The sequence below is a fragment of the Hypanus sabinus genome, chromosome 3 (assembly GCF_030144855.1).
Source record: "Hypanus sabinus isolate sHypSab1 chromosome 3, sHypSab1.hap1, whole genome shotgun sequence".
NCBI lineage: Eukaryota > Metazoa > Chordata > Chondrichthyes > Myliobatiformes > Dasyatidae > Hypanus > Hypanus sabinus.
Genome location: NC_082708.1, coordinates 116,893,703 through 116,908,986, shown reverse-complemented (window position 1 = coordinate 116,908,986; position 15,284 = coordinate 116,893,703). Strand labels below are relative to the sequence as shown.

The 15,284-nt window shown below is 43.0% G+C and overlaps 1 protein-coding gene across 1 annotated transcript in view; it reads left to right on the top strand.

Annotated features, from left to right (window-relative positions):
• The first annotated feature begins 7,716 nt into the window (after window positions 1-7,716).
• The window catches only part of mmaa (metabolism of cobalamin associated A), a 50,068-nt gene continuing 42,500 nt past the window's right edge, over window positions 7,717-15,284 (top strand). The window contains exon 1 of the mRNA XM_059964999.1: window positions 7,717-8,175. Coding sequence (XP_059820982.1) covers window positions 7,758-8,175 — 418 coding nt within the window. The 5' untranslated portion in view covers window positions 7,717-7,757. The remainder of the gene's footprint in view (window positions 8,176-15,284) is intronic.

Sequence of the window (15,284 nt, the reverse complement as noted above, 5' to 3'; positions counted from 1 at the left end):
GGGTAAGATGAAGAAACGTATACCAATCCTCATAGAGGGATCAGAAGTGGAGAGAGTGAGCAGCTTCAAGTTCCTGGGTGTCAGGATCTCTGAGGACCTAACCTGGTCCCAATGTATCGATGCAGTTATAATGAAAGCAAGACAGCGACTACTTAATTAGGAGTTTGAAGAGATTTGGTATGTCAACAAGTACACTCAAAAACTTATATCGATGTACCATGGAGAGCATTTTGACAGGCTGCATTACTGTCTGGTGTGGGGGGGCTACTACACAGGACCGAAAGAAGCTGCAGAGGGTTATAGATTTAGTCTGCTCCATCTTGGGTACTAGCCTGCAATGTACCCAAGACATCTTCTAGGAGTGGTGTTTCAGAAAGGCAGTGTCCATTATTAGAACCTTCAGTACCTAGGGCATGCCCTTTTCTCACTGTTACCATCAGGTAGGAGGTATTGAAGCCCGAAGGCGCACACTCAGCGATTCAGGAACAGCTTCTTCCCCCGGCCGTCTGATTTCCTAAATGGACATTGAACCCTTGGACACTACCTCACTTTCTTTAAATATATATTCTGTTTTTTGCACAATTTTTAATCTGTATACATATACTGTAATTGATTTACTTAGTATAATTTTATTATTTTTCCTTCTTCAATATTATGCATTGTATTGAACTTTTGCTGCTGTTAACAAATTTCATGACACCTGCTGGTGATAATAAAGGTAGATGCAATGAGGAAGGACATAAATGCAGTCAGTTGGATGAACTGAAATGTATTAAATGTGGGAAGTATTAAGAATAAAGGTGACAAACTTAAACGTGGATTGGTACATGAAATTATGATGTGACCATTACAGAGACTTAACTGTCTCTGAATAGACAGAATAGCAGCTTGATGTTCCAGGGTTTTGATACTCCAAAGGGGACAGGGAGGGAGGTTAAAAAAGAGGGGTGGGACAGTGTGCCATTGCTAATCAGGTATGGTATCACAGCTGCAGAAGGGGAGGCTGTATGGATGTCAGAAACAGGAAGGAAGCAATCACTTTTTTGGGAGTAATCTATAGATCTCCCGATACACACCATGACACCAAGGAGCAAATAACAGGCAGATTTTGGAAAAGTAACAGGGTGGTTGCCATGGTTGACTAAAACTTCCCTAATATTGATCGGCACCTCTAGTGTAAAAGGTTTAGATGGCCCTTTCTATGGGTGAGCATTTTGCACAGCCATGAACAGAAGCAGATGATTATGGGCAAGTATTTATTTGGGTAGGGGTAACTATGACGGTATTAGGCAGAAATTGAGTGTAAATTCAGAACAGATATCCTAGGGAAGTACACAGCAGAAATATGGAGATAGTATAGGCCACCACTCCCATGGGGTTCTGGATAGGTTTGTTCCACTGAAATGGGGAAAGAATGATAGGCTAAAAACCATTTGTGGAACATTTAGTCAAGAGGAAGAAGGAAACATACTTAAGGTTTAGAAAGCAAAAACATTCAGAGCTTTTGAGGATTATAAGGTAGCCAAGAAGCTTAAAAAAGGAAGTAGGAGAGCTAGAAGGGGACCTGAGAAGGCATTGATGAGTAGGATTAAGAAAAATCCTACTCATGGACCTACTCTTGACCTCAATGACCTATTTTTGGTCATTCTTTGATTACTGACTATATCCTATTGACCAAGAAGAATGTGGTAACCTGCCTCAATAACTATTGTCCAGTAGCAATTACATCCATTGTGATGAAGTGCTTTGAGAGGTTGGTGATGAAACATATCAACTCCTGCCAGAGGAGTTGCAACAGCAGATGCCATTTCATTGACTCTTCAAACCTCTTCATTGTCAACAGTTCTGTATTCAATACTATCATCCCCTCAAAACTAATCAATAAGATTCAGGACCTAGACCTCAATAATACTTTGTGCAACTGGATCCTTGTTTTCCTCACTTACAGACCCCAGTCAGTTTGGGTTTGCAACAACATCTCCTCTGCAATCACCATTAGCACAGGTGCACCACAAGGCTGTGTGCTTAGTCCCCTGCTCTACTCACTTTATTTATACTTATGACTGTGAGGCTAAGCACAACTCCAATGCCATATTTACATTTGCTGATGGCATTACTGTCGTTGACAGAATCAAAGGTGGTGACGAATCAGCACGTGGGAGGGAGATTTAAAAATCTGGATGAATGCTGCCACAACAACAACCTCTCACTCAATATCAGCAAAACCAAAGAGTTGATTACTGACTACAAGAGGAGGAAACTGGAGGTCTATGAGGCAGTCCTCATCAGGGGATTAGAGGTGAAGAGGGTCAACAACTTTAAATTGTTTGCATTATCACTTCAGAGGATCTATCCTGGGTTCAGCATGTAAGTGCCATTACAAAGAAAGCTCTGTAGCTCCTCTATTAGAAGTTTGCAAAAATTTGGCAGGTCATCTAAAGCTTTGACAAATTTCTATAGATGCGTGATGGAGAGCATACTGACTCTTGCCTCGCAGCCAAATACCCTTCAACAGAAAAGCTTACAAAAAGTGGTGGATACAGCCCAATCCATCATGGGTAAAGCTCTTCCCACCACTGAGCACATCCACAAGGAGAGCTGTCTCATCAAAGATCCCCACCATCCAGGCCATACTCTCTTCTTGCTGCTATCATCAGAAAGAAAGTACAGGAGCCTCAGGACCTAAACCATCAGGTTCAGAAACAGTTATTAATCCTCAACCAGAGGGGATAACTTAATTCAACTTGACTAATCCCAAAAAAGAACTATTCCCACAATCTATAAGGACACTGCATCTTAAGTTCTCAATATTCATCTCTATTATTATTTTGTTTGTTTTTCTTGCACACTGGTTGTTTGTCCATCTTGTGTGTGGTTTTTCATTGATTTTATTGCGTTTCTTTGTATTTACTGTGAATTCCTGCAAGAATATGAATCTGGGGGTAGTATACAGTGATAATAAATTTACTTTGAACTTTGATCAGACTTGGACGGAGAAGTGGCAGATGGATTTCAGTCTGGAAAAGTGTCAAGTGATACATTCTGGAAAAGCAATCTTGAAGGTACAGTGCAGTTTTAATGACAGGGTTTTTGACTGTGTGAGGAACAGAGTGATCTTGGGGTCCAAGTCCATTAGTTCCTTAAAGCTGCCGCAGAAGTTGATCGGGTGGCAAAGAAGGCATATGGTGCGTTGGCTTCATTAGTCAGGGGGATTGAGTTTATAATCTGTAAGATAATGTATAATCTGTAAGATAATGTTGCAGCTCTACAAAACTTTGATTAGACCACACTTGGATATTTGCTCAGTTTTGGTCATCTAATTATGGGAAGGATGTGGAAGGTTTAGAGAGGGTGCAGTGGAGATTTACCAGGATGAGAGAATGTCTGCACCCTGACGTTCTCTCATCAGGTTTAGTGAATAAGTTGGGGGGGGGGGGCTACCGCACAGAACCAAAAGAAGCTACAGAGGGTTGTAAGCTTAGTCGGCTCCATCTTGGTACTAGTCTACAAAGTAGCCCGGACATCGTCAGGGAGCTCGGACTTTCTGCTTTAGAGCGACAGAGGATGAGAAGTGACTTGATAGAGGTGTGTAAGATTATGAGAGACACAGATTGAGTGGACAGCCAGCACATTTTCCTAGGGCGCCAATGACCAATACTAGAGGACATCTGTCTAAGGTGAGTGGAAAATGTTTGGGGGAGATGCCAGGTAGGTTTGTTTACAACAGAGTGATGGTACAGGCCAATACAATAGGGATATTTAATATTCTTAGACAGGCACAATGTAAGAAAAATGGAGGGTTATGGGCTGTGTTAAACTGATCATGGAGTAGGTTTATATTGGGCAGTACAACATTGTGAGCCAGGTGGCTTGTACTGTTCTATATTCTATTCATCTGCCTGTAATGTTCACCTTCTCTCACCATGGTTATGTCCAGACCCGGTTGCAGCATATTCCGCTAATTAGGATTACAAGATGTATAGTTTGTATACTTTTTAGTTATATCCTCTAATGTATTGTGTGCAAGAGATTTACGCCACCCACAGCTTTCCCTCAAGGTCCTTTACATCAATAGCACTTAATCTGTGTCCTGCAGCATATATACTCCTGGACCTCAATGTGCTCGTCAGTAATGTTATGTCATGAATACAAATCCAATAATCTGCTCTCCTATGGTTAGAAATTCCAGTGGTTTGGCATCTGCTTACAGCATTCTCGTTCACTTGCACTCTTCAAACACGCTAGGTCCTGCACTCCCTGTGAGAACAATGGAGTCCCAACTCCTGCACTCCCTTAGAATTTAACTGTGTTCACTGGAAAATATATTTTACTAATGGAAACCAAAAAATGGATTAAAAGTGTTGGGATATGGAATAACATCCAACAGTCTGGATAATTTGCCAATCTGGCAGCAACTAAGTTCCCAAGTGTGCCAGATTAACAATTTTACTGTAGTTTCTTCTTGGTAATTCCTCCTAAAAGACCAGAAAGCTTTAAATGGACCAAGGCATCTTTTGCTGGTTTAAAACTTAAAGCAATTGATCTGTTTGGATAACAAGAATTATGTATAATTTAGCTATGAGAAACAAACCACTAGAATACCAGTTCATTTACCCCTGGAATATCAGTGGGCTACATCAGAGCCTGTAGTGGCAATATGGTTTTCCCTTTATATAACTGGCTCCCAGAATTATTGAGGACATATAATGTTTGGTCCTCCCATGTGACTGGAGAGAAACGCAGGTCAGAAGTTTCTCACCCCTCAATGATCTTATTATTGGATGTTCCTGGATTGCTGGAATGAGGTCATAGGTGATAAAGCTTCTAGCAGCATGCCAAGGAAACTTATTTTTGCTTAAAGTAATTCTACCCTACTCCCAAATTAGTATGAAAATACATGTACTGTATAATGGACCGTGGTTTAACATATAGTGTTTCTGGGTGTTTTGGGCACCAGATTAGACTGAAGTTGCACTTCAGCTGGGTTTCAAATTTTCAAAGTAAATTTATTGTCAAAATATGTTTACTGTATGTCACCATATACTACGACATTCATTGTGTGAGCAGTTAACAGGAAAATAAAAAAATATAATAGAAATCATGAAAAAGCTATACACAAAGACTGACAGACAAACAAGCTACCAATGTGCAAGAGAAATCAAATCATGCAAATAATTTAAAAAATGTAAATAATACTGAGAACATGAGTTGTAGAGTCCTTGAAAGTGAGTCTTGGTGTGTCTGTGCATAGACAACAGATCAAATCGTAGAACTATTTACAAGGATGTTGCTGGGACTTGAGAAACTGAGTTACAGAGAAAGGTTGAATAGGTTAGGACTTCATTCCCTGAAGCGTAGAAGAATGAGGGGAGATTTGATAGAGGTATATAAAATTATGATGGGTATAGACAGAGTGAATACAAACAGGCTTTGTCTACTGACATTAGGGGAAGAAAAAAACCAGAGACATGGGTTAAGGGTGAAGGGGAAAAAGTTTAAAGGGAATATTGGGGGTGGGGGCTTCTTCACACAGAGAGTGGTGAGAATGTGGAATGAGCTGCCAGATGAAGTGGTAAATGCGGACTCACTTTTAATATTTAAGAAAAACGTGGACAGCTACATGGATGAGAGGTGTATGAGGGATATGGTCCAGGTGCAGGTCAGTGGGACTAGGCAGAAAAATGGTTCAGCACAGCCAAGAAGGGCCAAAAGGCCTGTTTCTGTGCTGTAATGTTCTATGGTTCTAACTAAGGATGGGAGGTGGTCATTGCTCTAAAAGATTTGATTTATACATTACACTTCCCCCGCCTTTAGATTAATGTACCATAAAACTGTATATGTACAAAACATTCATTTTCCCTTTTATAAACGTATATTCCAAATAAATACACTTTCACAATAACAGTCTATAACAACTTCACACACAGTTCTGAAGGTGCAATAATTCGGAGTCTCAAAGATCCTTCCAGGTGAAGTGACACATACCTGTGTGAGTCTGTCAGGGTCATCTACTGTATCCAGTGCTCCCTGTGCTGCCTCCTCTACATCGGTGGAATCTGACGTAGATCAGGGGCTGTTTCATCAAGCAGCTTCACTCCATCCTTTGCGAAAGGCAGGGTTTCCTTTTCAGTTCGACTCCCCATTCTCATACCGACACTCCCCTACTGCCACAATGAGGCCAACACTTCTAAGTAGCCTCCAACCTGATGGCATGAACATTTATTTTCCTAACTTTTGGCAATTTCACCCCCTCTCCCCTCCTTTTCCATTCCCCATTCTGCGTCTGCTCTTACCCCTTATCTTCTTACCTGCCCTTCACCTCCCTCTGGTATCCCTCCTCTTTCTTCCATGGTCCCCTGTCCTCTATCAAATTTCTTCTTCAGCCCTTTACCTCTTCCACTTATCACGTTCCAGCTTCATACTTCAACCCTCACCAGGTTTCTCCTATCACCAGCCAGCTTGTACTCCTTTCCCTCCCACTATCACCTTATTCTAGCCCCTGTCCCCTTCCTTTTCAGTCCTGATGAAGGGTCAACCCAAAATGTCAACTGTTTATTCTCTTCCACAGATAGTATCTGACCTGCTGAGTTCTTTCAGCATTTTGTATGTGTGTGTTGCTCAAGATTTCCAGCATCTGTAGAACCTTGTGTTTGTTTATCAGTTTTTCCCTTTGTCTGTATAATCTGATTTGCTGACAGGCTGCATCCCTGTCTGGTATGGAGGGACTACATACTGCACAGGACTGAAAGAAGCTGCAGAAGGTTATAAATCTAGTCAGCTCCATCTTGGGCACTAGCCTACAAAGTACCCAGGACATCTTTGGGGAGCGGTATCTCAGAAAGGCAGTGTCCATTATTAAGGACCTCCAACACCCAGGGCATGCCCTTTTCTCACTGTTACTATCAGGTAGGAGATACAGAAGTCTGAAGGTACACATTCAGTGATTCAGGAACAGCTTCTCCCCCTCTACCATCTGATTCTTAAATGGACATTGATGCTTTGGACACTATGGTGAACTACAGATACCTGTCTGGACACGCCCCCTCTGCTGACTGCTCCTGTGGCTCCTCCCACAGACCCCGGTTTAAAGGCTATCAAGGCCTGAGCCCGGCCTCTCAGTCTCCAGGATGTAGTATGGTGGTCAATCACCAGTCAATACTGGCCTTCGCGTCTCAGAGAGATCTGAGAGAGAGTTATTGATGGTGCATCAGACACTACCTCACTTTTTTAATATACCGTATTTCTGTTTTTGCACATTTTAAAAATCTATTCAAAATACGTAATTGATTTGCTTGTTTATTATGTTTTACTTTATTATCATTTTTCTCTCTGCTAGATTATGTATTGCATTGAACTGCTGCTAAGTTAACAAATTTCACGTCAGATGCCGGTGATAATAAACCTGATTCTAGACATTACACATACAAAAGAGTTTCAAATCAGAAACACGAGAAAGTCTGCAGATGCTGTAAATCCAAAGCAACAAATACAAAATGCTGGAGGAACACGTCAGGTCAGGCAGCATCTATGGGAATGAATAAACAGTCGACGCTTATTAAAGGAGCTTGACTGTCTTTCCCATCTAATTCTATTCTTCCACATCTAATCAAATCTGATGAAAACGTCGTCATCATCCACCCAGCCCGACCACCGATCGTACACGACCAGGTAGAACGGATGGTCAGAGCGTCAACGAGGCGCATGCGTGCAGTATCAGCGAGGCAGTGTATGCTGGGAACGGAGCAGCGAGCAGGACGATGCTCCAGGCGGTGCGGCCGGGCGCCTGGCCTCGCGCCACACGGCCGAACTGGGGTTGGCCGCGCTGCCCGAGAGGACCCTCGCGCCAGGGCCCCGCGCAGCGGCGCGCGACCAGGCCGGAATTCGGGGTGTGGGCGCGCGGCGTCGCGCACCAGCGCCTCGGCCCGGCGCCGGACGGCCCTGCGGGCCCGGGGACGGAGCCGGAACGGATGACCGACTGGGAGAGGAGGCTGCTTGACCGTTTGGGCCGCGGGCTGCTGAGTGGAAGCAGGTCGTGCCTGGCTGAAGGCATCACCCTGGTGGAGTCGGCTCACCGGCAGAAGAGGCACCTGGCGCAGCTGCTGCTGCAGAGAGTGCTGACCTGCCAGAAGGAACGGGAGCGGCTGAACGGCGGGAGACCGCTGGCCTTCAGACTGGGTCAGTACCGAGTGGCCTTTCGAAACGCCACCGGGTGATCAGCAATCGTGGCGTCCTCAAATGAAGCCTTATACCAAATCCCTCAAAAGCCACATCACGGTGGATCTTGGAAGTCCGAAATAACAAGAAATATTTGACAATGATCTGTCATCCAAACTTGGAAGAGGTGAATTTTCAAAGGCAGTGTAAGGAGAAAAAGAAATACAAGTAGTCTGTAAAAGGGTGGAAAACAGGAGATAGTAAACGACAAAGGGTTGATGATGTAAGGTGAAAAGAAGTAACAGTGAGTAAAGAAACAAAATATTGGTCGAGAAGTGGTGTAAATGGAAGAAGCAGAATAATTCTCAACTTTCAGTGAGTAGCAACCTATTCCTTTGGCTATTTGGGTTTTATTGTAAAAGGTATAAATACTCTGTTTGAGCCTCCTTTAGATCCTTGCTTCATAAAGAGTAGGTCTGACCGGTCATGGGAGGATTGCCAACATCTTGATTTGGAAATCTCTTAATTTGAATCTGGTCCTTTCTCATTAGGAACAGTACTTTGTGTGCTCCCACATCTGAAGGACTGTTATATATTTGATCTGTGAAGTTTTAGAATGAGGGACATACACAAAATCCCCGAGGAGCTCAGGTCAGGAAACATCTGTGGGGGGAAATGAAGAGTCAAGGTATAGGGCTGTGGCCCTTCATAAAGACTCAAGAAATAGTGAGATTTGAGGCCACATCTGTGGATCAGGTGCTGCGTAGGTGTATGTAGGTAGATTGTTTTGCTGAACACCTACGCTCTGTCCGCCAGAGAAAGCAGGATCTCCCAGTGGCCACACATTTTAATTACATGCCCCATTCCCATTTTGATATGTCTTTACATGGCCTCCTCTACTGTCAAGATGAAACCACACTCAGGTTGGAGGAACAACACCTTATATACCTGCTGGGTAGCCTCCAACCTGATGGCATTGACTTCTCTAACTTCCGTTAATGCCCCTCCTCTCCTTCTTACCCCATCCCTGATATATTTAGTTTGTTCCCCCCTTTTTTATCTCTCTGCACATCACTCTGCCTGTTCTCCATCTCCCTCTGGTGCTCCCCTCCCCCTTTCTTTCTCCCTAGGCCTCCCATCCCATGATCCTTTCCCTTTTCCAGCTCCGTATCCCTTTTGCCAATAACCTTTCCGGCTCTCAGCTTCACCCCACCCCCTCCAGTCTCCTGTCATTACGCATTTTCCCCTCCTCCTCCTACTTTCAAATCTCTTGCTATCTTTCCCTTCAGTTAGTCCTGCCGAAGGGTCTCGGCCCGAAACGTCAACAGTGCTTCTTCCTATAGATGCTGCCTGGCCTGCTATGTTCCACCAGCATTTTGTGTGTGTTGCTTGAATTTCCAGCATTTGCAGATTTTCTCGTGCTTGCCCAGTTTATTTAGCCTTCTTGGAACTGAATGACTTGTTATATAACATGCTTCTGACTCTTTTCTGCATCCTTTCCAGCTTCATGATAGCTAGGCAATGAGAATTGCACACTATACTCCAAGCATGGCTTCACCAACAACTTGTACAATTTAACAGGTTGTTCAGGATGCCCTGACCAACGAAGGCAAATGTACCAAACACATTCTTCATCCTGTGTTCACGTGTCTGCTTTCAGAGATCTATGTGCTTGTACCCCTAGCAACCTCTGTTCTGCAACACTCTCCAGGTCCCTATCGTTTATTGTACATGTCCTGCCCTGGTTTAACTTAAAGTAGAATACCTCACATTTGAGTGTTAGATTTTATCTGTCATTTTTGGCCATCTCCCTCTGTTTATTTAGGTCTCATTGTGATCTTAGTTAACCCTCTTCACGGTCCACTATACTACCACTCATCTGCAAACTTACTAACCATGCCCAAATACTGTACTTTCTTATCCAAATCAAAAGGTAACAGACCCAGTATTGATCTCTATGGCATATCTCTGGTCACAGGCTTCCAATCCATGACACAAGCGTCCAAAACCACTTTGTGGATTTCTTCCACCAAGGCAATTTTATATCAAAAATCCACGATATATCAAAATTGCCTACTCATCTTGATTCCCATGTAATCTAATCTGGAGTAGACCATCATGCAGGTACCTGTCAATAGCCTTGCTGAATTGCCTTCACTTTTCAACTGAAAAACCAAATCAAATTTGAGGGGTGTACCATTTCCCACAGACAGCCATGCTGACTCTCCCTATCAGTCCTTGTCTTTCCAAGTACTGTTAGATCCTGTTCTTCGTAATCCCCTCCAGTAGTTTTCTCACCAACATGTAGTTTGTCCTACAGCTGTTTTAAGATAGAAACACAACATTTGCCACCCTCCAGTCTTTAAGGAACTAGTCAAAGTTGTCTGGAAAGGGACATTCGCAAGAAGGACAGCAGAGCAGCAATAGCTGGGGTTTCTGTGAAAAATGAGGGAAGTGTCGGACAGATATATTCCGAAGAAGAAATTTTCAAAGGGAAGAAGGACACTACGGTGGCTGACAAGTCAGAACCAAAGTTAAAGCAAAAGAGAGGGCAACAAGGAAGCCAGAGCTAGTGGGAAGCTTTTAAAAACCTACAGAAGGAAACTAAGTAGGTCATTAGGAAGGAAAAGATGAATTATGAAAGGAAACTGGCAACTAATATCAAGATACTAAAAGTTTTTTTAAGTATATAAAAGTTAAAAGAGTGTTGAGCGTAGATATAGGACCAATAGAAAATGACGTTGGAGATTTTGTAATGAGAGATGGAGAGATGGCAGAAGAACTGAATGCATATTTTGCATCAGTCTTCACAGTGGAAGATGTTTGCAGTATACCAGACATTCAAGAGTGTCAGAGAAGTGAAGTTTGTGCAGTGAAAATTTGGACTGAGAAGGTGCTCAGGAAGCTTAATGGTCTGAGGGTGGATAAATCTCCTGAACCTGATGGAATGCACCTTCAGATTGTGAACGAAGTAGCTGGAGCGATTGCAGAGGCATTAATGATGATCTTTCAAGAATCGATGGATTCTGGCATTCTACCAGATGACTGGAAAATTGCAAATGTTACTTCGCTATTTAAGAAGGGTGGGAGGCAGCAGAAAGGAAACCATAGACCCCCTTCCTTTTTTTCTTTCTCTGCCCATCACTCTGCCTGTTCTCCATCTCCCTCTGGTGCTCCCCTCCCCCTTCCTTTCTCCCTAGGCCACCTGTCCCATGATCCTTTCCCTTCTCTAGCTCTGTGTCCCTTTTGCCAGTCACCTTTCTGACTCTCAGTTTCACCCCACCCCCTCCGGTCTTCTCCTGTCATTTTGCATTTTCCCCTCCCCCTCCTTTCAAATCTCTTACTATCTTTCCTTTCAGTTAGTCCTGACGAAGGGTCTCGGCCCGAAAGGTCGACAGCGCTTCTCCTTATAGATGCTGCCTGGCTTGCTGCGTTCCACCAGCATTTTGTGTTTGTTGCTTGAATTTCCAACTTCTGCAGATTTCCTTGTGTTTGCCCTTTAAACTATAGACCTGTTAGTTTAACATCAGTAGTTGGGTAGCTGTTGGAATCAATTGTTTGGGACTAGATTCCAGAGTACCTGGAGGCACATGACAAGATAGGCCACAGCCTGCATGGTTTCCTGAAAGGAAAATCCTGCCTGACAAACTACTGCAATTCTTTGAGGAAATTACAAGCAAGATAGAGAAAGGAGATGCAGTAGACCTGGTGTACTTGGATTTTCAGAAGCCCTTTGACAAGGTGCTTAGCAAGATAAGAGCCCGTGGAATTACAGGGAAGTTTCTAGCATAGATGGAGCATTGGCTGATTGGCAGAAAACAGAGAGTGGGAATAAACGGATCCTATTCTGACTGGATGCCAGTTACCAGTGGATTTCCACATGAGTCGGTGTTGGGACCGCTGCTTTTTACGACGTATTTAAATGATTTGGACTATGGTATCAATGGATTTGTGGTTAAATTTGCCAATGATACAAAGATAGGTGGAAGAGTGGGTAGTATTGAGGAAACAGAGAGCCTGCAGAGAGACTTGGATAGTTTAGGGGAATGAGCAAAGAAGTGGCAATTGAAATGCAATGTTAGAAAGTGTATGGTCATGCACTTCAGTGGAAGAAATAAACAGGCAGACTATTATTTAGAGAGGAGAGAATTCAAAATGCAGATATGCAAAGGGACCTGGAAGTCCTTGTGTAAGATACTCCAAATGTCAGTCTCCATGTTGAGTCGATTGTGAAGAAGGCGAATGCAATGCTGGCATTCATTTCTAGAGGTATAGAATATAAGAGCAGGGATGTGATGTTGAGGCTCTGTAAAGCACTCGTGAGAGCACACTTGGGAATATTGTGTGCAGTTTTGGGCTCCTTATTTTAGAAAAGATATACTGACATTGAAGAGGGTTCAGAGAAGATTCACAAGAATGATTCCAGGAATGAAAGGGTTACCATATGAGGAACGTCTGGCAGATCTTGGGCTGTATTCCCTGAAGTTCAGGAGAATGAGGGGGGATCTCATAGAAACATTTCGAATGTTAAAAGACCTGAATAGTTTAGATATGGCAAGGTTATTCCCATGGTAGGGAATCTAGGACAAGTGGGCACAACTTCAGGATTGAGGGATGTCCATTTAGAAAAGAGATGCGGAGAAATTACTTCAGTCAGAGGGTGGTAAATCTGGAATTTGTTGCCATGAGCGGCTGTGGAGGCCAAGTCATTGGGTGTATTTAAGGCAGAGATAGATAGGTTCTTGATTAGCCAGGGCATCAAAAGGTATGGGGTGAAGGCAGGGGAGTGGAGATGACTGGAAGAATTGGATCAGCCCATGATAGAATGGCAGAGCAGACTTGGTGGGCCGAATGGCCTACTTCTGCACCTATATCTTATGGTCTTAATGTATTATATTGATATAAATATTAAATGCATTAATGTGCTTTAAGACTCCCAGCATCTCCTTTGTAATGTGGATATGTTACAAGACATTGTTATTCATTTCTCTTAATTCCTTAACTTATGCCCTTCTCCATGGTAAATATAGTCATTTAGAATCTCAGCCAATCTTCCTTAGCTCCACTCATGGATGACAACATTGATCCTTTAAGAGTACTCATTCTCTTCCTTGTTATCCTTTTGCTTTTAATGTACTTGTAAAATCTCTTGTTTCTCACTTCCTTGTCTGCAAGAACCATCTCTTGTTGTTTCATCCTCCTGTTATCCCTCTTGTGTACTCCTACATCTCTTGTACGAAGGATTTTCTAGATCCCAGTTGCCTCTGTCATATGCTTCCTTTTTCCTGAGTAGAGTTTCAATATCCCTCTTCAATGAGAGTTCCCTACTCTACCAGCCTTGCCCTTTATTCTAACAAAACTCTCTCTACCTCACTTTTAAAAGCCTCCCATTTTCCAGGCATCCCTTCACCTTAAAATATCCATTGCAGATTCCTAACTAATGCTTTCAAAACTTACCATGCCCCAATTTAGGACTTTAGGATCAGTCCCATCCTTCATTAGAATTTAAAATCTAATGGAATTGTGCTTACTGATCCCAAAATGCTCCCTGCTGATATTTCAGTCACTTACCCTGCCCTATTTCCCAACAGCACATCTAGTGTTGCCCCTTCTCTTAAACTGTCTACATATATTTTGAGGAAACTTTCCTCAGAATTCTGCCCCAATCAATCCTTTTGCACTATGGCAGCCCGGTCAATATGAGGGAAGTTGAAATCACTTAATCTTGCAACCCTCTTATTCTTACAGCTATCTGCAGTCTCTAATTCTTACAGACTGTTGAAGGGACAATAATGCAATTCCATCAAAGTGATCATCCCCTTTCCCCCCAAGATATCACACATGTATAGACACATGTATAGAATGCTTTTCCTTGTCTATCCTCCCACTTATATTCCTTGCCCTCCTCATTCTTGATCATCCCCATCCCTGAATTTCCCATCCTTTATTTAGTTTGACTTCATCTCATCCCCATTCTCTGCTTGCTGACTAACCTACTCCTGCCATCCTCAGTCCCCCACCCTCCAACTTTTACTCATCGTCACTCTTAACACCCTGCTGCTAAGCATAATTCTTATCCTGATTTTTGTACCCATCCCCTTCCCCACCCTCCACAAACCCCCCCACCGATCTTTCCTCTTACATTTTCTCATCTCTCCCATGCATCTTCTCTTCATCTTTGAATGGTATTCTCTTAGCAAGGGGTTAAAATTTTGGGTGGCTAATAGTCATGGAGTTGGACAGCACAGAAACAGTCCCTTCGACCCTCTATGACCATGCTGACCTTTGTGGTCCATCTACAATTATCCCATTTGCCTGCATTGGGTCCATATCCTTTTATGTCTTGCCTATTCATATTTATTTATTTAGTGATACAATGTGGAGTAGCAAGTCCTACTGGCTCTTTGAGCCACACCTCCCCAGCAACCCCTGACAAACCTGATTAATCCTAACCCAATCACAAGATAATTTTACAATGACCAGTTAACCTACCCAGTACGTCTTTGGTCTGTGGGAGGAAACCCATGCATTCCACGAGGAGGACATACAGAGACTTCTTACAGAACAGTGGCAGAATTGAACTCTGGAACGCCCTGAGCTGTAATAGTGTCCTGCTAGCAACTACGCCTCTGTGGTACCTAAATGGCTCTTAAAGGTAGCGATTGTAACTGATTCCATCATCTCTGAGAGTGTGTTCCAGATTTAAACCACAGTTCAAAAACAAATCTTTTGCTAAAATACATTTTAAAACTTCGTTCATCTTAATCTATGCCATCTGTTTTTGATGCCCATATTTTTGATAGTGGCAACCTTAGATTGGTGACTTGGCAGAGTCATGGTCCTTGGGGTCACTGTTGTAGCAAGAGTGTAGTGAGGCCAAAAGAAGGGAGGAGTGCTGGAGGCACCCAGATTACTAGTTCGGTAATGTACGTGCATCATTCTTTGCCTCTATAAATTTGACGACCACTGATTTGGTGATTAATTTACGTGTGCTATTAGTCCAAGGAAACCTAAAGTACAGAAGATATTAGCTAGTAGTCCACCCTATCAATCTCTTGCAGTTTTTGAGTGTAGATCTGTAGATTGCAAATCAATATTATAACGTGTATTTTATGTATTGAAACAGAAGG